This window comes from Dendrobates tinctorius, unplaced genomic scaffold, assembly GCF_039654945.1.
Source record: "Dendrobates tinctorius isolate UK_male_01 unplaced genomic scaffold, ASM3965494v1 ptg000224l, whole genome shotgun sequence".
In the NCBI taxonomy this organism is placed as follows: domain Eukaryota; kingdom Metazoa; phylum Chordata; class Amphibia; order Anura; family Dendrobatidae; genus Dendrobates; species Dendrobates tinctorius.
Window position 1 is genome coordinate 3776843 of NW_027361891.1, and position 25802 is coordinate 3802644.

Genomic DNA, 25802 nt, shown 5'->3' on the forward strand with positions numbered 1-25802 from the left:
TTCAGTGTGTGTAATACACCAGATATCTCCATTACTGATGTTTCTTGTGTGAGTATAGGACAAATTCTGACTTGTCTTTTCCACATCACACTCTACATTCGTGTAATATTGCACAGACTGGATCCAGCAGGGTTCCCCAACTTAAGTCCTCAAGGTCCACCAACAGATCATGTTGTAATGAAATCCATAGCTCCATTGATAACTGCTTCACAAGAGCCAAAAAAAAGGATTCCATACAACATGATCTGTTGGTGGCCCTTGAGCACTGGAGTTGGGGAACCCTGCTGGATGCACTCTGTGCAATATTACAAGAATGTAGAGACTGCTGTGGAAAAGACAAGTCATGTACATTGGTTTCGTTGCCAACGCGTATCTCCAAGACTGACACAAGAAACATGTCTCAGTAATGGAGATATCTGGTGGCAAAAACGCTAAGTGTACGGCGCAGTGTGTGTACTCGGCGATTGACACAGTAACCAATCCAAATAGTTTTATTAGGAATGACGTTTGGGGGAAGATTGGGATACTTTGGGGGTGTGGAGAGACGAGGAACGACTGGAGGTTGAGGAAGGGGTTCTAGGAGAAGGGGCGACGAAAGTACTGGGGAAAGGGAGCTCTGGATTGGACATGGAGGCAGGTTGAGACACATTAGGAGGAGAGGGTGGATGGACGAACAAAGTTTTTGTTTTTCTTTTCTTTGGCGCAGGAGTATCGTGCCTGGACCGACTTGCACCGCGTGACCGACGTACTTTGCTCGACGGCTTGGTGATGGTGGACCGTGGCGTTGCCCTGAAAAAGATGGAATGCGGGTCACCAATTTGCTGCTCTGTGATCGCGGGGCTCCTAGAAGGGGACAAAGTTAGGTCGGTGCTCAAAGAAATGGCGGTGATCCTTGGAGATGTTGTCGTGTCGGTGCTCCCAGAAGGAGGCTGCCTGTCTGGGATCTGAGCAGAAGTTCTGGCGGGACTATGAGGAGGAGGAGGAGTGCTGACGGTGCTCTTTTGCTGAGGAGTGCTGACGGTGCTCTTTTGCTGAGGAGTGCTGACGGTGCTCTTTTGCTGAGGAGTGCTGGCGGTGCTCTTTTGCTGAGGAGTGCTGGCGGTGCTCTTTTGCTGAGGAGTGCTGGCGGTGCTCTTTTGCTGAGGAGTGCTGGCGGTGCTCTTTTGCTGAGGAGTGCTGGCGGTGCTCTTTTGCTGAGGAGTGCTGGCGTCGGTGGCCCAAGCAGGTTCTGTGGTGGTTTGGCTCCAAGCGGGTGGTGCTGTGGCGGTGGTGGTGCTCCATACAGGAGCAGCGCTTGACATAGTGGTGGTGGCGGAGGAGTGTTCAGCAGCACTCAGACTTGGGGTGGTGTAGTGGTGTCCGGATTCGCTGGGAATGCAGGTGGCCGTGCAGTGGTATGCAGCAGAAGTCGGTAGGGAGGTGTAGCGAGTCAGCGGTGGAACTGTTGGAAATGACACCACTGACTGCTGAACATACCGATTCTGCTGCGTAACCTGCAGGTAAGCAGTGTTGCAGGCCTGTAACACACTCAGCTGTTGCTCAGGACTAAGGTGTTCCGCCATGCCCTGTTCAATTTTACTGAAGAAATGGTGCGCTGGTCTGTTGAGGTCGGCCTCCAGACGGTCAAGGCACTGGTCAACAGAGTGGAAGCGGTGTTCCATGTGGTTAAAACTACGTTCCATCAGGGAAAAACTGCTTTCCATTCTGGCGGACAGCGCCTTGAGGCTGCCCTGAAAGGCCTCACTCAAGTGCATGAACTCGGGCATGACAGGCCTGCCGGAGGCCCTCTGCCGCTGGCGGGTAGTGCCCGCATAACGAGTGACAGAGACCTGGGACAGGGGAACACCTGATGGACCATCTTCCTGGTCATCAGGTGTCTGTGTTGCTGACCTGCAAGATGCTTCGTGGCTGTCGGATGGCTGGGACGGGTCCGAGGTCGATCAATGAAGAACCGCACCCGGGACAGGTTGCAGGTTGCTGCTCCAAGTGCTGTGGAAAGAAAGGGAAAACATTAGTATCATGCATTAACAAGAAGCATCAGCTGTGGAATAGAAAAGCACATAGTAATTAAAAAAAAACAACTTGCGCTCTGCTGGTAAGGACCAGTCTCAGGAAAGCCAACTCGCGATGATAGCGGTACTTCTGCGCCTTGCCGCTGAACCACTGCGAACCTGTCCCTCAGCACGAACATCAGTGTTGAAGCGGTCCTTCATCGAGCGCCAACGTGTGCGGATTTTGTTCACTGTTGGGAAAAAAATAAAAAAAGTTAGACAATGCACTGAAGGCAACATAATTATCAGCACACACACCTAATAGAACTTTGCAAACAGTCAATGCTGCAGCACAAATAAATTGTAGACACAATGCAGTCACTGTTGATCCTGAGGACACTGTTATGTTTCCTGCTAGAATATATATAGCAGCCAAAACAACAGTATCATCCGGAGCAAGAGTGAAAACCGGATCAAGACCGCAGTTCAATACAAAAAGCAATCACTGTTTTCCAGAAGGCATTGGTGTGTTTTATGCAAGAATATATCTTGCCACACACACCAGCACCATCAGGACCATAAATCAATGCAGCTTCCAGACAGCAGTTCAAAACAAAAAGCAATCACTGTTTCCAGAAGGCATTGGTGTGTTTGATGCAAGAATATATCTTGCCACAAACACACCAGCACCATCAGGACCATAAATCAATGCAGCTTCCAGACAGCAGTTCAAAACAAAAAGCAATCACTGTTTTCCACAAGGCACTGGTGTGTTTGATGCAAGAATATATCTTGCTACAAACATCAGCGCCATCAGGTCCAAAAATCAATGCAGTATCACAGAGCATCTTTATACTTACTGAATGCCCTTTTTGAACTTGGAGAGGCGCTGTCCCAGCCATCCATCATCGCTGCGGCCACCTCATTCCAGAGCTGCCGGGTCACCACTGTGTCTTTGTACTGCTGGTCATGGCTGTCCCACAATGGGATACACTCCTCAACAAGGCGGATCAGGTGCTCGTTGTCTATGTACACTTCTTCGTCATCCCGTTGTGGAACCTAGGAAAAAAAAACAACTATTAGGATGTTTGTAATTTTGGAGAATGAAAAAGATAGAAAAAGAAACAGAGAAGAAGCAAGATAAAAGATGAAAATGAAGACCGAAAAAGAAAAAAAAGACAGATTATATACTAACATTGCGTCTCCTCGCCACGACTTGACTACGCTGCTCCCGCTCTGAATCCTCCCGCTCAGACTGCTCCCACACTTCACTGGCCGTGTCCGATGTCTGTAAAGAAAAAAAATATTATAGCACATTTCTAGAGGCAGCTAAACTTACCCAACAGCAGCAACATCCTCACCTCACGATCAGCTTGGGCCAGTTCTTGCTGAGATGGCGAATAGACCGATCCAGAAGAAGACATGCTGAAATTTAAACAAAAAATACATTAGTACATTATAAAATTGTACAGGACACACAGACATTATGTTGAAGAATACTCACATTTTGGCTTCTGAAGCTTGAATCCACAGTAGGAAAGTTCTTGTAGGTTCTTGTCTGGTCTCTGCAAGGCTGTCTGTCGAGTATTGGTCTGACCCTGAAGACACCTTCTTTTATCAACACTCCTCCCAAACAATGTTGCTTGTTTAGGGGGAGGTTTAGACAAGTGTCTAGACATTGTTTACTCAAATCTATTGCTATTTTTGGGCACACACTGTGCGCACACGTGCGCTCGCGATTTTTTTTAACAATGTAGGCGGAACAAAAAATGCAACATGTAGCGTACGGCGCGTCTGGGCGCACACCTGTAAAATGCGCAGCGCGCACTAAACGCTGATGAACGCTTACAATCGCAAGACCCTGCGACCACCATGTTAAAGATAGGGGAACATTGCGCGTGTGCCTGATAGTGCACGATGCGCTGCGCAATAAAACGCTAGTGTGAAACCAGCCTAAAATAGTTTTGCTAGAAAAGTAACAGGCCAGAAGGAGTAGAGTGTTTTGGTTTCTTTGTTTATTATTTTAAAAACTAATCGGTATATTTGTTTCCTTTTTTAACTTCTGAAATATAGTTATTTTTAGGTCATATCACGTTAAACAAATTTCAGAAAACCCAATCTCAAAAAACTATGTTGTTCTTCATGATCTTTTATCCCGTCTTATCAACTGAACTTCTCTGGTCTTGATAGACTTCCTTTAGGCTGCCAATCTTTAGGAGTTCCTGCTTTGGTAGGCTTGAGGAACTCGTGAAGATAGTCAGCTCTGACTACCCGCATGGTCAGGCCTCTGGTCAGCACTGAGTGTTCTCCTATGACAGCAGAGGCAGCTTTGTCTATCAGCATGAGAGAAACACTGGAGGACTGAAGCTGGCCTGATCCAGTGATCTAATCAGGTTCCGAGGACCATGAGAAGGCTGTATAACGTTACCATGGAACATCAGCTCGCCTGATCCAGGCGATTGGCTTTCTTGCTGGGTGTGGTGCTTGAACAAAAATCTATGGGCCGATTCCCAAGTAACAGCAGACACATACAGAAAAACATCTTCCACCAACCTCAATTTAAAAAAATTAAAGAACTTAATTTATTTTGCTTGCCCTAAAATAGAAAGCAGAGGTGAAAAATTTGAAACAGCCTACATACTTCACATGATTAATGGCCTATACGAAACTCATAGACCAAGTATTTCCAATTTTTTACTTCTGCTTTCTATTTTAGAGCAAGCAAAATAAATCGAGTTTTTAATTTTATTGGAACCTGTTCTATACTGTGGCATTTAACAGTTTGGGCACCTCTGGTCAAAATTACTGTTATTGTGAACAGTTAAGCAAATTGATGATGAAATGATCTCTAAAAGGGCTAAAGTTAATGTTGACACAAAGTGTGTGCCCCTTCCTGATTTCTTACTCTTTTGCATGTTTGTCACACTTAAATGTTTCAGATCACCAAGCAAATTTAAATATTCGACAAAGGTAACACACGTAAACACAAAATGCAGTTTTTAAATGATGGTTTTTATAAAGGGAAAAAGAAATCCAAACCTACAGGGTCCTGTGTGAAAGTGATTGCCCTCTAAACCTAATAACTGGTTGGCCCATCCTTAGCAGCAACAACTACAATCAAGCGTTTGGCAATGAGCCTTTAACAACGCTAGAGGAATTTTGGCCCATTCATCTTTGCAGAATTTTTGTCATCCAGACACATTGGAGGGTTTCTGAGCATGAACCAACTTTTTAAGATAATGCCACTGCATCTCAATTGGATTAAGGTCAGGACTTTGACTACGCCACTCCATAGTCTTAATTTTGTTTTTCTTAAACCACTTAGAGGTCGACTTGCTGGTGTGTTTTGGATCATTACCCTGCTGCATACCCCAAGTGTGCTTCAGCTTTAGATCATGAACAGATGGCATTCTCCTTCAGGATATTTTTGTAGACAGCAGAACTCATGGTTCCATATAACACAGCAAGTCCTCCAGGTCCTGAAACAGCAAAACAGCCCCAGACCATAACACTACTACCACCATATTTCTCTGTTGGTATGATGTTCTTTTTATGAAATGCTGTTATTTATATGCCAGATGTAAAGAGACATGCACCTTCCAAAAAGTTCAACTTTTGTCTCGTCTGTCCACAGAGTATTCTTCCCAAAGTCTTGGGGGGTCATTAAGATGCTTTTATGTTCTTATTGTTCAGCAGTTGTTTTCATCTTGGAACTGTGTCAAGCATGCCATTTTTGCCCAGTCTTTCTTAACGGAGGCAAATGATGCCTGCAGTTCTTTGGATGTTGTTGTGGGGCCTTTTGTGACCTCTTGGTTGAGAGGTCGCTGCACTCTTGAGGTAATTTTGGTCGGCTGACCACTCCTGGAAAGGTTCACCACTGTTCCATGTTTTCGCCATTTCTGGATAATGGCTTTCACTGTGGTTCGCTAGAGTCCCAAAGCTTGAAAAATAGCTTTATGGCCTTTTCCAGACTGGTAGAGCTCAATTACCGTATTTTTCGGACTATAAGACGCATCGGTCTATAAGACACAATCAGATTTTAGAGGTGGAAATTAGGGAAAAATATATTTGAACCAAAAAAAGTGGTAAAATATTTAATAACATACTATATGTGGTGTTATTATATGTAATAGTATGTTTATATGTTAGCTACGGATAGAAGATGGTGCTGCATGTCCAATCTGGTGTCTGTTAAGTACAATATGAAGATGCTGGAGGGTGAGTATAGAATTGGGGAACAGGGCTTATATTTAAAGCACCACTCCAGCACTGAAAAATAACACTGGAGTGCTGCTTTAAGATCCCAAGGGAGAACTATAACACTCCTCATGTCCTCCAGATCATATGGCATGCTGGGAGTTATAGTTCACCACAGGATGGCAAAGTGATTTTTATGTGCTGCAATTACTAACCTTTTAATTCTTTCTTGGACAAGCTGTGCTCAGTGCAGGCCCTGCAGCCAGCCAGCCACACTGTGGTGAGGTCATGCAGCATCACATGGCCGCACAGAGCCCTCCCTCTTATGACCTCACCACAGATCATATAAGAGGACGCTGCACTGTTTGTAGTGCGGTGTCTGCAGGACCTGTGATGACATCATGAAGAGGCAGGGAATTGTGCGGTCATGTGATGCTCTAGCCCGCCCTCTTCATGACCTCACCACAGGTCTTCCACAGGAGCATTCAGCATGGCATCAGCACAGCCAGGGCTGTGTTGCCTGTCAGGTATGCGATCCTTCCTCCTTCCCCCTGTTCCACCGGACACAGATCTTCCCAGCTGCTGCAGGAATCGGCACTGGGGAAACCATGTGGGTCTGTCCTCTGCTGCTCCCCGCTCACTGCTCAGCTCACGGGAGAGCGGGGAAGCGGCTCATGAATATTCACTTCACTTTAAGTATCGGGACCACATTGTTTCCCCAGCGCTGGATTCCTGCAGCAGGCAACATTTTCCTGCATCCTGCGATCCCAATCACCACTGCCACTCCCTACATTCCGACCATAAGACGCACCCACACTTTCCTCCCAAATTTGGAGGGGAAAAAAAGTGTGTCATTTGGTCCGAAAAATACGGTACTTTGTTTCTCATTTGTTCCAGAATTTCTTTGGATCGTGGCATGTTATAGCTTTTCAGGAACTTTTGATCTACTGCACGTTGACAAGCAGGTCCTATTTAAGTGATTTCTTGATTGAGAACAGGCGTGGCAGTAATCAGGCCTGCATGTGGCTAGGGAATTTGAACTCTGCTTCCCAAAGCTGTGATAAACCACAGTTGATGTTTAAAGGGGGTGGGTAATCTCTTTATTACACAGGGCCCTGTAGGTTTGGATTTTTTCCCCTTAATAATAAAGACCTTCTTTTAAAAGCTGCGTTTTATGTTTACTTGTGTTATCTTTGTCTAACATTTACATTGGTGATCTGAAACATCTAAAAAAAAAATCGGGAATCAGGAAGGGGCAAACACTTTCACACAATTGTACATTTCATTTTTTAAATTTTTAAAATTACGAAAAGGAAAATTTGGAGTCTTGTGTGCTTAAATAACTGTGACCAAGGTTTCAGACTATAATTAGCTGCTTAGAGTTATGGCTTCTTCACTATCATTGTTAGAAAAGGCCAAGTGATTCAAATTTCCCAGCGTTTGGAAACCAGCCTCTAACTTTGTGCCAAAAACAGCAGCCATGTGTTCTTCTAAGCAGCTGCTTAGCGCTCTGAAAATGGTGGAGGTCGACAAAGCAGGAGAAGAGCAAAGCGTTTTCAAGTTGCTTTTTCCTCTGTGCGAAATGGGAGTTAACAGGAACAGTGGAGATCATGATAAGGTCTGGAAGATCAAATACAATTTCAGTGAGGGCTGCTCATATCATTGGTAGATATTGCAAATCGGAACCCCTGCTTGACTGCAAAAGACATTCAGAAAGATTTAGCAGACTCTGCACTTGTGGTACATTGTTCTTCTGTTGAGAGACACCTGCACAAATGGCTTTCATGGAAGCGTAATCAGAAGAAAACCTCTTGTGTTCTCACCAAAAATAGTTTCAGAAGTTTGCAAAAGAGCATCTAAACAGCTATTCTAGCCTGATTCGTTTTGGAAACAATCCTGTGTACCAATGAGATTAAAATAGAACTCTTTGGCCATAATGATCAAAGTTATGTTGTGGAGAAAAAAAAGGGCACAAACTCAGGAAAAGAACATCTTGCCAACCAGCATGGGATTGGATCAATGCATGCTTTGGGGTCGTGTTGCAGCCAAACTTCTGCATACTCAATTCAGTTCTCCAGAATAAGTTCTGTAATCTAGGACCATGGTTTTGCATGACAGTTTGGGAATATTTATCAGATTAAGTATGAGATTAGGAGGGACTCTTCATGTACACAAGGACTGATGCAGAAGATGCATAACAAGGTTTTCTATATTTAGCTAACAATTAGGGAAATTAAACTTTAGAGCAAATTATGTAACGGTCACATAACTCCTGTGACTCCAGACTTGTCTTCGGAGACTGGATAACCCCTTTAACTGCATTGGGTTTTTAACAGCTAAAGTCCAAAGATTGCATTGTGTCAGAATTTTTTTGGGCCAAAGTTAACCTGAAGTTATATACAGTAATCATTAATTGCACTTGGCTTCTGGCCCATAGGGAAGTGCAGAAAGATAAGTGTCATTTTACTGTGAATGTACTGTGCACATTAATGGATGCTATGTTCATCCTGAAAGTACCGTACTTAGGACGTTTTTTGGATTGGTACCAACTGTTTTTGTTTTTATTATTAGGAAGAGGTTCAATTACATAATTGCAATCTATGTACATTTATTTACAGAAGACATTTGTACAAAGCGAGGAACTGTCGTTAACTGTATTGTCATACAAGCAAACTGACTTAACGCCTTAACCACCAGCACCGTACATGTATGCAACTGATCAGCAGAGGATGAGTGGAGCTTGCTCAGGAGCTGAGCCCACCACATTCCCAGCAGATGATGGCTGTGTCATTTAGCTATCATCTGCCTCTAACATAGGGTTGCCAACTATGCAGAAATTCCTGAACACACTGCAAAAATATGGCACTTTATTGCCATGTCCGTAAAAAAAAGTTTGGCTCCAGCGCCTTCACAGAAACACACTCAAAATTCAGAAGGAAGCAACTCTTTATATAACACTAGCCCACATTAAGGGACCATAGATGTGGCGATGTTACCCAGATCTGCCCAACAGATGCATTACATTTAGCATACTAGTCATTCGAGGCGCATACCCCAGCAGCTACAGTTGTGGCCAAAAGTATTGACACCCCTGCAATTTTGTCAGATAATACTCAGTTTCTTCCTGAAAATTATTGCAAACACAAATTCTTTGGTATTATTATCTTCATTTAATTTGTCTTAAATGAAAAAACACAAAAAGAATTGTCCTAAAGCCAAATTGGATATAATTCCACACCAAACATAAAAAAGAGGGTGGAAAAAAGTATTGGCACTGTTCGAAAAATCATGTGATGCTTCTCTAATTTGTGTAATTAACAGCACCTGTAACTTACCTGTGGCACCTAACAGGTGTTGGCAATAACTAAATCACACTTGCAGCCAGTTGACATGGATTAAAGTTGACTCAACCTCTGTCCTGTGTCCTTGTGTGTACCACATTGAGCATGGAGAAAAGAAAGAAGACCAAAGAACTGTCTGAGGACTTGAGAAACCAAATTGTGAGGAAGCATGAGCAATCTCAAGGCTACAAGTCCATCTCCAAAGACCTGAATGTTCCTGTGTCTACCGTGCGCAGTGTCATCAAGAAGTTTAAAGCCCATGCCACTGTGGCTAACCTCACTAGATTTGGACGGAAAAGAAAAATTGACGAGATTTCAACGCAAGATTGTGTGGATGTTGGATAAAGAACCTCAACTAACATCCAAACAAGTTCAAGCTCCCCTGCAGTCCTAGGGTACAACAGTGCAACAGTGTCAACCCGTACTATCCGTCGGCGTCTGAATGAAAAGACGTTTTGGAAGAATGTTCTCTGGTCAGATGAGACAAAAGTATAGCTTTTTGGGCAAAGGAATCAACATAGATTTACAGGAGAAAAAAAGAGGCATTCAAAGAAAAAAAACATGGTCCCTACAGTCAAACATGGCGGAGGTTCCCTGATATTTTGGGGTTGCTTTGCTGCCTCTGGCACTGGACTGCTTGACCGTGTGCATGGCATTATGAAGTCTGAAGATTACCAACAAATTTTGCAGCATAATGTAGGGCTCACTGTGAGAAAGCTGGGTCTCCCTCAGAGGTCATGGGTCTTCCAGCAGGACAATAACCCAAAACACACTTCAAAAAGCACTAGAAAATAGTTTGAGAGAAAGCACTGGAGACTTCTAAGGTGGCCAGCAATGAGTCCAGACCTGAATCCCATAGAACACCTGTGGAGAGATCTAAAAATGGCAGTTTGGAGAAGGCACGCTTCTAATATCAGGGACCTGGAGCAGTTTGCCAAAGAAGAATGGTCTAAAATTTCAGCAGAGCATTGTAAGAAACTCATTGATGGTTACTGGAAGCGGTTGGTCGCAGTTATTTTGGCTAAAGGTTGTGCAACCAAGTATTAGGCTGAGGGTGTCAATACTTTTGTCTGGCCCATTTTTGGAGTTTTGTGTGAAATGATCAATGTTTTGCTTCATTCTCTTTTGTGTTTTTTCATTTAAGACAAATTAAATGAAGATAATAATACCAAAGAATTTGTGATTGCAATCATTTTCAGGAAGAAACTGAGTATTATCTGACAAAATTGCAGGGGTGTCAATACTTTTGGCCACAACTGTATGTGCACACGTTAGATTGTGCTGGATAATGAGCACAGTTTAATGTCTCATACATTTTTACACTTAAAGGGAATCTGTCACCTGTTATTTGGACTATGAGCTGCCGGCATCGACATCAGGGGCTTATCTACAGCATTCTGTAATGCTGTAGATAAGCCTCCGATGTAACCTGAAAGATAAGAAATAAGAAAAGAAAAAATGGGTGACAGATTCCCTTTAAGTGCCGGCAGCTCATAGTCCAAAAAAGTTGACAGATTCCCTTTAAGTAGTCATAATCATGATTTTTTTTGAAGATTGATGTTCTTATCTCTGTTCAAGCTTCAAATACCGTATATTAGTTTTTCCCTTGTGTTAATACTGGCCATATAATCCAAACAAGAACAATGTTGAAATATTTAAAAAAAAAAATTATAAATCCTTTTTTTTTTTTTTCTTCTAGACTCCGTTAAAAAAGACTAAAGAACTCCTTGCTGATCATGGTGTAACATTTACAAATGCTGTAAGTATATTGTTCTGTGTTACAATTCTATTAAATGTTTTCAGTAGGAAATCCTTTTATCACCTATACAAGGGATAGATGATAAATGTATGATTGTTGGGGATGCCCTCATGGGGACCTGCACCAAGAACGAGCGCCCTCTGGTTTGATGATGGTACACCGATATTCTTTTTTTGTTTAACCGGTTCCCGACCTGTGACACAGCGTATGCGTCATGAAAGTCGGTGCCAATCCAACCTATGACGCATACCCTGTGTCATGAATTCAAAGCCCCCCTGCGGGTCGGGTGACCTGGGTCAATGAAAGGTCATCTGACCCGCAGATACAGGGGGCTTTGTAATTCACCACAGGGGGCGTGGCTTCGCCCCCACGTGGCTACGATCGCTCTGATTGACTGTTTCACTTTTAACAGCCAATCAGAGCGATAGTAATATTTCATCAATGAAAATTGATGAAATACTACAATCCAGCCATGGCCGATGCTGCAGTAGCATCGGACATGGCTGGAGACACCGATTCCCCCCACCGGCGATCGCCCCCCCGCAACAGAATGACAGCGGCGATCTGCGGCCGCTGTCATCATCTGCCCCCCCTCCCATTCCCTCAGCTCCCCGCCAGCATCCGATAACCCCCTCACCCACTCTCACCGCCCCCAGCACCTTCTAAGTCCCCTCGTCGCTCCCGGTGTCCGGCGGGTCCGGTTCATGGGCGCCGCCATCTTAGAAAATGGCGGGCGCATGCGCAGTGCGCCCGCCCGAATCTGCCGGCTGCAGATTCCATTATTTCATTTTGATCACTCTCACAGTGATCAAAATGAAATAAAAAGTAAATGAACCCCCCGATTATCACCCCCATAGGTAGGCATAACTAATAAAATAAAGAAAATATTTTTATTTTTTTTTTCGGTTAGGGTTGGAAAGAGGGTTAGGGTTGGAAAGAGGGTTAGGGTTGGAAAGAGGGTTAGGGTTGGAAAGAGGGTTAGGGTTGGAAAGAGGGTTAGGGTTGGAATTAGGGTTAGGGTTGGAATTAGGGTTAGGGTTGGAATTAGGGTTAGGGTTGGAATTAGGGTTAGGGTTGGAATTAGGGTTAGGGTTGGAATTAGGGTTAGGGTTGGAATTAGGGTTAGGGTTGGAATTAGGGTTGGAATTAGGGTTAGGCTTGTGGTTAGTGTTATGGTTAGTGTTGGGGTTAGGGGTTTGTTGGGGTTAGGGTTATGGATAGGGTTGGGATTGGGGTCAGGGATGTGTTGGGGTTAGGACTGTGGTTAGGGATGTGTTGGGGTTAGGGTTGAAGTTAGAATTGTGGGGTTTCCACTGTTTAGGCACATCAGGGGGTCTCCAAACGCGATATGGTGCAACCATTGATTCCAGCCAATTTTGCGTTCAAAAAGTCAAACGGTGATCCCTCCCTTCCAAGCCCCGACGTGTGCCCAAACAGTGGTTTACCCCCACATATGGGGTATCAGCGTACTCAGGAAAAATTGCACAACAACTTTTGGGGACTAATTTCTCCTATTACCCTTGGGAAAATAAAAAAATTGGGGGCTAAAAAATTATTTTTGTGGAAAAAAAATGTTTTTTTCATTTTCACGTCTCTGCATTATAAACTTCTGTGAAGCACTTGGGGGTTGAAAGTGCTCACCATACATCTACATAAGTTCCTTGGAAGGTCTAGTTTCCAAAATGGGGTCACTTGTGAGAGGTTTCCACTGTTTAGGCACATCAGGGGCTCTGCAAACGTAATGACGACCGCAGACTATTCCATCAAAGTCTGCATTTCAAAACTTCACTACTTCCATTCCGAGCCCTGACGTGTGCCCAAACAATGGTCCCTCCCCACATATTGGGTACCAGCGTACTCAGAACAAACTGGGCAACAACTTTTGGGGTCCAATTTCTCCTGTTACCATTGTGAAAATAAAAAATTGCGGGCTAAAAAATCATTTTTTGAGGAAAAAAAAGATTTTTTATTTTCACGGTTCTGCGTTATAAACTTCTGTGAAGCACTTGGGGGTTCAAAGTGCTGCTCACCACACATCTAGATAAATTCCTTGGGTGGTCTAGTTTCCAAAATGGGGTCACTTGTTGGGGGGTTTCCACTGTTTAGGCACATCAGAGGCTCTGCAAACGTAACATGATGCCCGCAGACCATTCGATCAAGTCGGTATTTCAAAACGTCACTACTTCCCTTCCGAGCCCCGACATGTGCCCAAACAGTGGTCCCTCCCCACATATGGGGTATCGGCGTACTCAGGACAAACTGGACAACAACTTTTGGGGTCCAATTTCTCCTGTTACCCTTGTGAAAATAAAAAATTGCGAGCTAAAAATCATTTTTTTTGAGGGAAAAAAATGATTTTTTATTTTCACAGCTCTGCGTTATAAACTTCTGTGAAGCACTTGGGGGTTCAAGGTGCTCACCACACATCTAGATAAGTTCCTTGGGGGGTCTAGTTTCCAAAATAGGGTCACTTGTGGGGGGTTTCTACTGTTTAGGCACACAGGGGCTCAGCAAATGTAACATGACGCCCGCAGACCATTCCATCAAAGTCAGCATTTCAAAATGTCACTACTTCCCTGCTGAGCCCCAACGTGTGCCCAAACAGTGGTTCCCCCCCACATATGGGGTACCAGCATACTCAGGACAAACTGGACAACAACTTTTGGGGTCCAATTTATCCTAGTACCCTTGTGAAAATAAAAAATTGCGAGCTAAAAATCATTTTTTTTGAGGGAAAAAAAATGATTTTTTATTTTCACAGCTCTGCGTTATAAACTTCTGTGAAGCACTTGGGGGTTCAAGGTGCTCACCACACATCTAGATAAGGTCCTTGGGGGGTCTAGTTTCCAAAATAGGGTCACTTGTGGGGGGTTTCTACTGTTTAGGCACACAGGGGCTCAGCAAATGTAACATGACGCCCGCAGACCATTCCATCAAAGTCAGCATTTCAAAATGTCACTACTTCCCTGCTGAGCCCCAACGTGTGCCCAAACAGTGGTTCCCCCCCACATATGGGGTACCAGCATACTCAGGACAAACTGGACAACAACTTTTGGGGTCCAATTTCTCCTGTTACCCTTGTGAAAATAAAAAATTGCGAGCTAAAAATCATTTTTTTTGAGGGAAAAAAAATGATTTTTTATTTTCACAGCTCTGCGTTATAAACTTCTGTGAAGCACTTGGGGGTTCAAGGTGCTCACCACACATCTAGATAAGTTCCTTGGGGGGTCTAGTTTCCAAAATAGGGTCACTTGTGGGGCGTTTCTACTGTTTAGGCACACAGGGGCTCAGCAAATGTAACATGACGCCCGCAGACCATTCCATCAAAGTCAGCATTTCAAAATGTCACTACTTCCCTGCTGAGCCCCAACGTGTGCCCAAACAGTGGTTCCCCCCCACATATGGGGTACCAGCATACTCAGGACAAACTGGACAACAACTTTTGGGGTCCAATTTATCCTAGTACCCTTGTGAAAATAAAAAATTGCGAGCTAAAAATCATTTTTTTTGAGGGAAAAAAAATGATTTTTTATTTTAACAGCTCTGCGTTATAAACTTCTGTGAAGCACTTGGGGGTTCAAGGTGCTCACCACACATCTAGATAAGTTCCTTGGGGGGTCTAGTTTCCAAAATAGGGTCACTTGTGGGGGGTTTCTACTGTTTAGGCACACAGGGGCTCAGCAAATGTAACATGACGCCCGCAGACCATTCCATCAAAGTCAGCATTTCAAAATGTCACTACTTACCTGCTGAGCCCCAACGTGTGCCCAAACAGTGGTTCCCCCCCCACATATGGGGTACCAGCATACTCAGGACAAACTGGACAACAACTTTTGGGGTCCAATTTATCCTTGTATCCTTGTGAAAATAAAAAATTGCCAAGTAAAAAAATTTTTTTTAGGAAAAAAAAGATTTTTTTTATTTTCACTCCTCTGCATTATAAACTTCTGTGAATCACCTGGGGGGTCAAAGTGCTCACTATGCATCTAGATAAGTTCCTTAGGGGGTCTAGTTTCCAAAATGGGGTCATTTGTGGGGGAGCTCCAAAGTTTAGGCACACAGGGGCTCTCCAAACACGACATGGTGTCCGCTAACGATTGGAGCTAATTTTCATTTCAAAAAGTCAAATGGCGCTCATTCCCTTCTGCGCCCTGCCGTGCACCCAAACAGTGCCCCCCCCCACATATGGGGTACCAGCGTACTCGGGACAATCTGGACAACAACTTTTGTGGTCCAATTTCTCCTGTTACCCTTGTGAAAATAAAAAATAGCGTGCTAAAAGATCATTTTTGAGGAAAAAAAAAGATTTTTTATTTTCACTGCTCTATGTTATAAACTTTTGTGAAGCACTTGGGGGTTCAAAGTGCTCACTACACATCTAGATAAGTTCCTTAAGGGGTCTAGTTTCCAAAATGGTATCACTTGTGGGGGAGCTCCAATGTTTAGGCACACAGGGGCTCTCCAAACGCGACATGGTGTCCGATAACGATTGGAGCTAATTTTCCATTCAAAAAGTCAAATGGCGCTCCTTCCCTTCCGGGCCCTGCCGTGCACCCAAACAGTGGTTTATGACCACATATGACGTATCTGTGTACTCAGGAGAAATTGCCCAACAAATTTTAGGATCCATTTTATCCTGTTGCCCATGTGAAAATGAAAAAACTGAGGCTAAAAGATAATTTTTGTGAAAAAAAAAAAGTACTTTTTTTTTTTTTTTTTTTTTTACGGATCAATTTGAGAAGCACCTGGGGGTTCAAAGTGATCACTATGCATCTAGATAAGTTCCTTGGAGGGTCTAGTTTCCAAAATGGGGTCACTTGTGGGGGAGCTCCAGTGTTTAGGTGCACAGGGGCTCTCCAAACACGACATGGCAACTGCTAAATATTCCAGCATATTTTCCATTCAAAAAGTCAAATGGCGCTCCTTCCCTTCTGAGCCCTGCCATGCACCCAAACAGTGGTTTATGACCACATATGAGGTATCGGTGTACTCAGGGGAAATTGCCCAACAAATTTTAGGATCCATTTTATCCTGTTGCCCATGTGAAAATGAGAAAATTGATGCTGAAAGAAAATTTGTGTTGGAAAATTTAAAATGTCCATTTTTTCCTTCCACATTGCTTTAGTTGCTGTGAAACACCTGAAGGGTTAATAATCTTCTTGAATGTGGTTTTGAGTAGCTTGAGGGGTTCAGTTTTTAGAATGGTGTCACTTTTGGGTATTTTCTGCCATATAGACCCCTCAAAGTGACTTCAAATGTGAGGTGGTCCCTAAAAAAAATGGTTTTGTAAATTTTGTTGTAAAAATGAGAAATCACTAGTCAACTTTTAACCCTTATAACTTCCTAACAAAAAAATATTTTGCTTCCAAAATTGTGCTGATGTAAAGTAGACATGTGGGAAATGTTATTTAGTAACTATTTTGTGTCACATAACTCTCTGGTTTAACAGAATAAAAATTCAAAATTTGAAAATTGCGAAATTTTCAAAATTTTCACCAAATTTCTGATTTTTTCACAAATAAACGCAAAAATTATCGACCTAAATTTACCACTAACAAGAAGCCCAATATGTCACGAAAAAACAATCTCAGAATCGCTAGGATGCGTTGAAGCGTTCCAGAGTTATTACCTCATAAAGGGACACTGGTCAGAATTGCAAAAAATGGCCAGGTCATTAAGGTCAAAATAGGCTGGGTCATAAAGAGGTTAAGCTAAAGCCTCACACCAGCAAGGTCTTTTTTTTTCTCTTTCCCAGCGCTGGTGTGGCGCTTTAAATGTAAGCTCCCTGTTCTTGCTCTCCTTCCAGCTGCTTCACCTTTTACTGACGCCTCTCTAGTTCCGTAGCACTATCTTATGCTCCTATCTTCTGACTGTGCAGAAGTCAGATTTTCCGTCACAAGAGCGCAATGCAAGTTTATGAGAGCCAGAACAAACGTCTCATAGAGATGTATTGAAATTGACTGGAAAAAGATGTAGGTGGTAGAAGATGAGTATGAGACTGGGGGAATTACATAAAGTAGTATAAAAAACCTAGTGGAGTGGTGCTTTAAGGGGAGACTGGGTATGTTTGGATGTTGTATGTTTTGCTCAACTTGAACTGAGCCAAAGTCACTCATACGCACTAAAACTTCATTCAGATAAGGAACTTGGGCACCCATTGTCTTGTGATCAGTGGGCTCTCAATAGAAAAATTCACAGCAATTATACATTAACTAGAAATAGGCCCGATGCTATCGCATCGGGAGCGCAGTTGTGGCTTTTGCTGCGCATGCGCGGGCATAGCGGTGACGTGAATGTCACTTGCGCAAGTAACATACACGTCAACGCTATTCCCGCACATGTGTAGTAACAGCGCGGCTGTTATTTGTTGTTAGTACACTAACTACAAAGGCACAATTGGCATCCTTTAATTAGATATTTTCCCTTTTTTTTTTTGTATATATGATGACTCTGTGGGTGTTATTCAGACTGTTTAATTTATATGTCAATCTTGGAATCCTATATTAAAAAAGGCATGCTGGTGGTGATGAGCAAGGGTGCGGGGACTGTCTAACAAACAGGCAAACCCTGCATGTGTTGCGACTGTCTAACAGCTGTGAGACATGTAGTCACGGCGACGCAAATACTTTTTTCGAACGCGCTGAAAATACTCGATTAGGACACAGAGCATGGTTGGATAACACTTCATCCCTACATGATGGTCAATAGGAGGCCAGTTCTTGGCTTCTGTCCTATATAAAACGATCTATGGATACTTTTGACATACGCCAGAGCTTCCCTGGCAGATGCTACTAACGTGCACCACACCTATAGCTAGTGGACATATAAGAGCTGATAACCAAAACATCTGGGAAGGGAAAGATGATTTGTTTGTTAATATCTTTGGCTTCCTGTGTGCAGCATATGGCCTGGTAAGTTAATGACTAGATAACCACTTCCCACATAGATTGTGATTAACGTAGATCAGATAAGAAAATTGTTCTAGTTCAGAGAATGACAGATGTACTAAACTTGTTGCCTTCTACTGCAGTAAGAGCCTGCATGCTGTATGGTGGCATTTGACCATTGGGCTACAAATAGTAGAGGCTTGTTAGAACACTATTTCAGGTATTAGATGATGCTGAAGAGGTAAAGGCTGTGTATGAAGAGTTTGCGTTTTTCTCTACAGTATGTTGGTAGCGCCCTTTGCTGTCCAAGTAGAGCCAGTATTCTGTCCGGGCGATACCCACATAATCATCATGTCGTCAACAACACAATAGAAGGAAACTGCAGCAGTCAAGCATGGCAGAAGACACAAGAGCCATACACCTTCCCTGCGCTCCTCCATTCATCTGGTTACCAGACATTTTTTGCTGGGAAATACTTAAATCAGGTACTGTCTGTATACGGTCAGGATTAGGAATTCTCACTCCTACTGTGTATGATTTATGTACACCATTATTTAAAGAGCAATAAAAAAGTAGACTGAGTTTATATTTGATTCATGCTACTGTCTTAAAGCGAGCCTGTCATGTACATGCAGTCCGATCTATCGACAGTATGGTATAGAGCAGGGATGAGCAATTAATTTTCCAGAGGGGCCACATGAGAGGCCGTGACTGTTGTGGAGGGCCAAACCAATAGGCCAAAATTAATTCTGCTCAATATTAATATCAATATATTATTATTATTATTATATTATTGATAATTTTATCAATATTAATTGTATTACTTAATATTGAGCAGAATTAAGTATGCTGACATCCCCCTATATATCGTTTGAACCCTAACATAGCCCCTTCTGTATATCGTATGTGCCCCCAACAGCCCTTATGTGGCATGAGCCCCATGCGGCCGCCCCACGCGGCCGCCCCCATGTGTGGCATGAGCCCCACGCGGCCTCACATGGCTCCCCCATGCCCACCCAAACAGCCCATACACATGAGAAAAAAACAAAACATACTCACCTTGGTCCTGTTCCCTGACATTCTGCTTTTCTCCCTGCCTCCAGTGCGCGGACTCCGGTGGTATACAGCTGACGCGATGAAATGATGTCATCGCGTCAGCTGTTTCACACGCTGATTGGTGGAGGAAGAGGCCGGAAGCCCCTCCTCAACCAGAGCCGCACATGGAAACAGCAAGCGGGTGGGCACTGTGTGGCACTTTGCCCAGGTCTGGTATAAAGGAATAAAAAATGGTCCAGATTGGTATATAGGTTTGTTGGAAAAGCTTCAGTGTAATTGTATTTTTCCAATTGAAAACACTGGTGTTTGTATGCATATAGTGCATAGAGTCCAGTGGATGGTCCTTCACCTGATTGCCAGCTATCTCTAAATGCACAGTCAAACAGGGAAGACTGCCAAGCACTGATTAGGACCACCTACTTGACGCGTATGCATGCAAACACCAGGAAAATTCCCACAAAAATGTACATCAGTCTGATCAGCTGTTACTGCTCTATAACATTCTGGCTGCAGATCAACTTTATAGGTTTCCTTTAACGCAAGAGGTTTGGGCCCAGCTTTAAAGAAACACTAAATATCCAGAATGGGGAAAGTAATCGCAGCAAATTCCCCCTTTTAAAGATCTCCTTTTTTGATATTTTGTTTCAAGTTACAATTAAAACTGAGAAAAATGTAAAGGGAAAACAGTGTCCCTCACTGTCCGGTGTCTCACTGTAAGGCAAGTCCCTGCAGCAGGAGCCCGGTAGGAAAAAGACTTTGAATCCCACCCCTCAATCGTTCTGGGACTGAAAATGCTACTGGAGTTTATCCCCTGTGTTCTTTGCTGTATTTCTACTAGACTGTTTGTTTCAGGATCATGCAGAGAATCCTGCGTACTGACCAAAAATAGCATGTTCTGCTTCTTTATATGTTTATCAGTTTCTAGGATCAGCGCTCGTGTAAAACGTCCAATATCTCAATTAAGTTGATACCATTGTCATAGCTCATTGTCAAAATATTGAGTCGCTCCATTTTAAAGATTTTTGACCCAGATGTGTGTTTGGCATCTGCTCATCCATGGGAAGGGAATTGGACCAGTGAAGGGATATGAAGAATTCCATTTTCGGTCTATTTTAGCTCACTTTAGATCACATTCACTTGTGGGAAAACTTGTTATAGCCAAAAATAAAAATTTGAAGTGACAGGGTTGTGTCGTTTTGCATGTCACACTGTTTTTACCTGCTTCCCGTATAATGCTGTATTACTATTTATTGTGTAGTACGGATCCGAAGATGCGGGTGGAATCAGTCATGTACCTCCTGGATGGAGCTACTGGTTTGCATTGGTGAGTAACCTATTGCTAACAAAACTAAATTCTGGTAAGCACTCAATATACCTGACATACACTGCAGTTGTATGACCCGAATCCGATATTAAAATAAATCATTTGTGTTGTAGTTTGTTAGAGAATTGCTCTGAGCAGAGGGGTCCAAAGTGGCAAACTCCTTTCAAAATACTTGACCCATATCAGGATGTGGCCTTGTTTCTGGGTCATTGCACTTGAGGAGCACAGGTCTGGAAGGTTAGAGCTTCGTTTTCCAACGAAGGTTCCTTCAGGGATAGGGTAGATGCAGGAGGCCCACACAAGTGAGGGCTTGTTATTGGATCATTCTGCTAAAGAATAAAAATGGCAAATTGCTGCCTTTTGGTCATGTCGCCTCCCAAGAAAGAGGCTAAAAATGTAAATATTAAGAGTCATTATAAACAGCTCGTCCCGCAAATATCAAGTCCTGACACGGCTTCATCACTGAAAAATAAAAAGTTTGGGTTACAGAATATGACCCACCCAAGATTCCACAAATAAATGACAGCTCTCTGATTGACAATATGAGACGTACAGTTTTGTTGTGTTTTGTTTTTGTTTGTTTTTTTGCGGGGGAGGCGTTGTTTTCTGACACAACTTTTATTTTCCCCATTGAAAAATGTGTATGAATAACTTTATGATTTCATAGATTGGACTATAACTTTTTTTTTTTTTCTTTGCTTGGCATAAGCGGGTTTAAAATTTTTCTTAGAAAAAATTACATTACAAATTTAGTTTTTAGCTTTCATAGTAGAATTCCCCTGCAAATGTTTGATCATTTATTTATCCTGCAATACTTCAGTATTGCAATACATACAACAAATTCCAGTCGTCTATAAAGCCCAGTCTGTGGCTTGACTTCACACGAGCACCAAGATGGCAGCTATTAGGGTCTTTGGCAGTCCCTTGGCTGCCATGGCAACACATTGGCACGCCAGGATTCATGTGAACCAGAATGGTTTAGCTTAAAAGCTGCAGTCTGTGATTGGCAGCGGCATTTAGGAGGCTCGATGACAGCGATTGAAGCTCTGATCGCTGCTGTTAAGAGGCAGGTGTTGGGTGGATAATACAGCCTGCACCTGCCTGGGGGACAGATGGATAAATTATGTATTATAATATTTATATTATTCATAAATCGTAACTCTTGCAAAATACATTTTGCAAGATTGATGGAAATAAGACTCTTGGAAAGTGAGGATTAAAAAACTAAGACTGTCTGCAGTGGGAAGGTGTTAGGAGCAGACAGAACATATGCCAGGTAACTGAACAAGTAGCCCGTGATTGCACCAGTGTTTGCTGCACTCCGAGGACAGAATGATGCAGAATGACTTGCGTCACGCACAGATTTTCTAAGTAAAAGCTCGTTGAAATAGATCTATTATTCATAGTTTCCTTGTATTATCCTTACTCTGCTGGTGAATTTATTACTTATGTGATTTTCATCTTTAGAGGGGTTTTTCCATGGGAGGAGAAGCGCAGCAGGAATGAGTCCCATCTGTGTATGTGTTCTCTATGTACATGCCCCACAGTGAGAGATATGGCATGTGGTGATCAGCTAGTTGTATGCCCACCAAAGACCAGGTCTTAGCAAAATAATGGCGTATCCTGAAGGAGTTTTACTTTTTAGAATTTGAAAGTAATCTCAACCAGTGGGGTTTACTATGTGTGTGTATTAAGCAAAGTGTGAAGTGGCTAAAGGGGTGGTCAGAAGGCAAAGCGTTTGTCAGAGCCCCCGCCTCCTCCCTGAAACTAGGCATCATCAGTGACCCTTGTTTCAGGGGCTGGTCCTTACTTTGTCCCTGCGTGTCTCATTTGTGTAGTATCTCCCCCAGTGCTCGGTGCAATGCGTGCGGCAGCAGAGATGATGTGACATGAAGGGGCGGCATTAGTCCTCTTGCACGCTGGTTATAGTGACACCGCTTAGCTACTATTAAGCTAAGCAGACAACAAACCTTACTCTCCGCTCATCGCACACAGCGCTGGGGGGGACATTGCACAAAGGAGGTGACACTCAGGGACAGAACAGGAACCAGCCTCTGTAACGAGCGCCACTGATGATGCAGGTTATGTGACTGACCGCAGCCTCTGCCCCTGATGGTGCTTTGTTTCAGGTAGGGGGCAGGTGCTATGACTGACCGCAGCCTCAGCCCCCTGATGCTTTGTTTCAGGGAGGGGGCAGGGGCTGTGACTGACCGCAGCCTCTGTCCCCTGATGATGCTTCATTTCAGGGAGGGGGCAGGAGCTGTGACTGACTGCAGCCTCAGCCCCCTGATGATGCTTTGTTTCAGGGAGGGGGCAGGAGCTGTGACTGACTGCAGCCTCTGCCCCCTGATGATGCTTTGTTTCAGGGAGGGGGCAGGGGCTGTGACTGACTGCAGCCTCAGCCCCCTGATGATGCTTCTTTTCAGGGAGGGGGCAGGAGCTGTGACTGACTGCAGCCTCTGCCCCCTGATGATGCTTTGTTTCAGGGAGGGGGCAGGGGCTGTGACTGATTGCAGCCTCAGCCCCCTGATGCTTCTTTTCAGGGAGGGGGCAGGAGCTGTGACTGACTGCAGCCTCTGCCCCCTGATGGTGATTCTTTTCAGGGATGGGGCTTGTGCTATGACTGACCGCAGCCTCAGCCCCCTGATGCTTTGTTTCAGGGAGGGGGCAGGGGCTGTGACTGACCGCAGCCTCTGTCCCCTGATGATGCTTCATTTCAGGGAGGGGGCAGGAGCTGTGACTAACTGCAGCCTCTGCCCCCTGATAATACTTCGTTTCAGGCAGGGGCCGTGACCACATGCTCTGCACCCTACTCTGATGACTTTGTGTATTCCCAGTGCATTCTGGGATACTCTAAGGAATCGTCATCCAAATGGAAGTAGAAGAAACCAAATACATAAGTAGTTTAGTTAGGGAATATTTAAAGCAAGAATATTAGAAAATTGCTTAGATTATGGGGGCTAAATAGGGAAAAATTCTTTGCCTTTCGACCACTCCTTTAATATTAATACATAATTAAAAATTATGTTAAGTAAAGGTTGCGTTTTTGCTAGTAATATACAATAAAAGCACTTGGACAAGTCGGTTCCAAGAGTAATATAATCCCCTTGTCCAATATGCAAAAAATGACACCAGTATCAACAACAATAATAGGATGGAGGAGCTTGGGGAATGCTCCAGTGGCCAAACCCCATCCATCTAAATCCCACACAATGGATACACTGAGGTATCTACAGGTCCCTACCAAATTGTACCTATGCAATAAATATGCATTCATTCCACATCTTTAATAGATAACCATATCTTATAGTCCAAGATGTGCTGTGAAATGTGATCTATTCCTTCTGACATTGCTAACGCATAGTGCAAAAAGGATTCTTGTTCTAGTTTCGGAAATAGTAGATACAGTTGTACGAGAGAGAGGAAAAGGAACGTTCTCGCCCATCATGTAAATGGGAACTTCAGAGTCTCAGGGTTTCCCAGTGATACTGCTGTAGCTCCACTTCATATCAGGGTGGCACATATAGTAGAATGACCTATTATACCCTGTACAGGCTATAGGGTACTTAATGACTCCCTTTATCTGAATCTCTCTAGAATCTCCTCGTGTTCTTTCTAACGAGTTTCCTCCACTGGGTTTTAGCAGAAGCGCCTAGTGCACAAATTCACATGTAGGAAATGAAGTGTCAATTATGGGATAAACGCCTGTAAAATTGGCTTTCCCCCCCCAAATTGGGCTATTTATCAGCTGTCCACTGGTCCTCCCAACAATCCATGTGCTGTGGCCATAATTATCTTAATATGTCACTTGTTCTCGATTACAAATGGGGAGGGACCTTTCACAAATCTGAGAAATAAAAGTACTAAAATGCCCCTGACACTGGGAAATCTATCATAAATTGATGTATTTGTCAACATGGTCTGAAAGGATTTAGGGTATGTGCACACGTTGCGGATTCACAGCGAATTTGGCCCTGCGGATCTGCAGCAGATTCTTCTATGGTGTACAGTACCATTTTATCCAATGTAAAACAAAAACGCTGTGCACATGCTGCAGATTTTTCCGCGCAGATTTGCTGCGGTTTTGAATCCGCAGCATGTCAATTCTTTGTGCTGATTCTGCTGCGTTTTTACACCTCTTCCATTATAGGAATCCGCAGGTGTCAAAACGCAGGTGAAATCCGCACCAAAACTGCAGAAAATCTGCAGTAAATCTGCACTAAATCCGCAGGTAAAACACAGTTCACTTTACCTGCGGATTTGGCAAAATCTGAGCAGAAAAATCTGTAGCAGAATCTGCAACATGTGCACATACCCTTAAAATTGCTTGGGGTGCTTTCACACTGCATTCTGGCACCTGTTTGGTAGCCCCGTTGGGGCTTGCGTCTGAAACCCCCCCCCCTCAAAACTGGATTTGGACATATCCGCCGATGGGGACCATACACTATAATGATGCCGATAGAGAGAACATGAGCTCTGATGTGCTTCTTTTTTGGAGTGTACGCCTACTGGAGGCAGACACTCAGACGTAGTAGACTAGGAACTTGTGAAAGAATATATTACAATTTTTGGACTATAAGATATTATACATGTGGAATGAAGTCATGTTTATTGTATACTAGATGTGTCCCTGATGCTATTGCATCGGGAGGGCAGTAACATCACGATGGGGGTGGCGGCCCACCCACTTCCGTGCAGTCACATCCGGCAGGAAAGACGGTGTTTTGCGGCCTGTGCTTGAGATGGTGTGCGGCGCCACCAGAGGGTGGCCGCACCCAATCTCCAGCACAGGCCTCAAGCCGCGGTCTTTCCTGCCGGCTGTGACTGCACGCAAGTGAGTGGGCAGGCAGCGGTGGGATCCGGCGCGTGTAGTCAGGCGGTGCGTCCTGGCGGGGGTCCGGCGGCGGCATCCCTCTCATTACACCCTCTCATTATACCCCCTTCATTACACCCCCTCTTTACACCCCTTTCACAGCCTCTCATAATCGCAGCGGCGGCCTAGATCCGAGCGGCAACTGGGATCCAAGCAGCGGCCGGGATCCTGGCGGTGGTCAGGATAGCAGCAGCGTACGGGATTGCAGCGGCAGCTGGGATCCCAGCGGTGGTCTGGATCTGAGGGGCAGCTGGGATCCCAGCGGCGGGTGGGATCACAGCGGAGGCCTGGATTCGATCGGTGGTCGAGATGGCAGCGGCGTTCGGGATCGCAGCTGCGTCCTGGATCCAAGCGGCATCACTTGGGTGTTCCAA

At 44.0% G+C, this 25802-nt stretch overlaps 1 protein-coding gene across 1 annotated transcript in view; it reads left to right on the forward strand.

The window, feature by feature from the left end:
• GNS (glucosamine (N-acetyl)-6-sulfatase) overlaps positions 1-25802 on the forward strand; it is an 89149-nt gene that overhangs the window by 11853 nt on the left and 51494 nt on the right. Inside the window, exons 2-4 of the mRNA XM_073555454.1 lie at positions 11229-11288; positions 18457-18660; positions 20490-20555. Of these exons, the coding sequence (XP_073411555.1) occupies positions 11229-11288; positions 18457-18660; positions 20490-20555 (330 nt within the window). The remainder of the gene's footprint in view (positions 1-11228; positions 11289-18456; positions 18661-20489; positions 20556-25802) is intronic.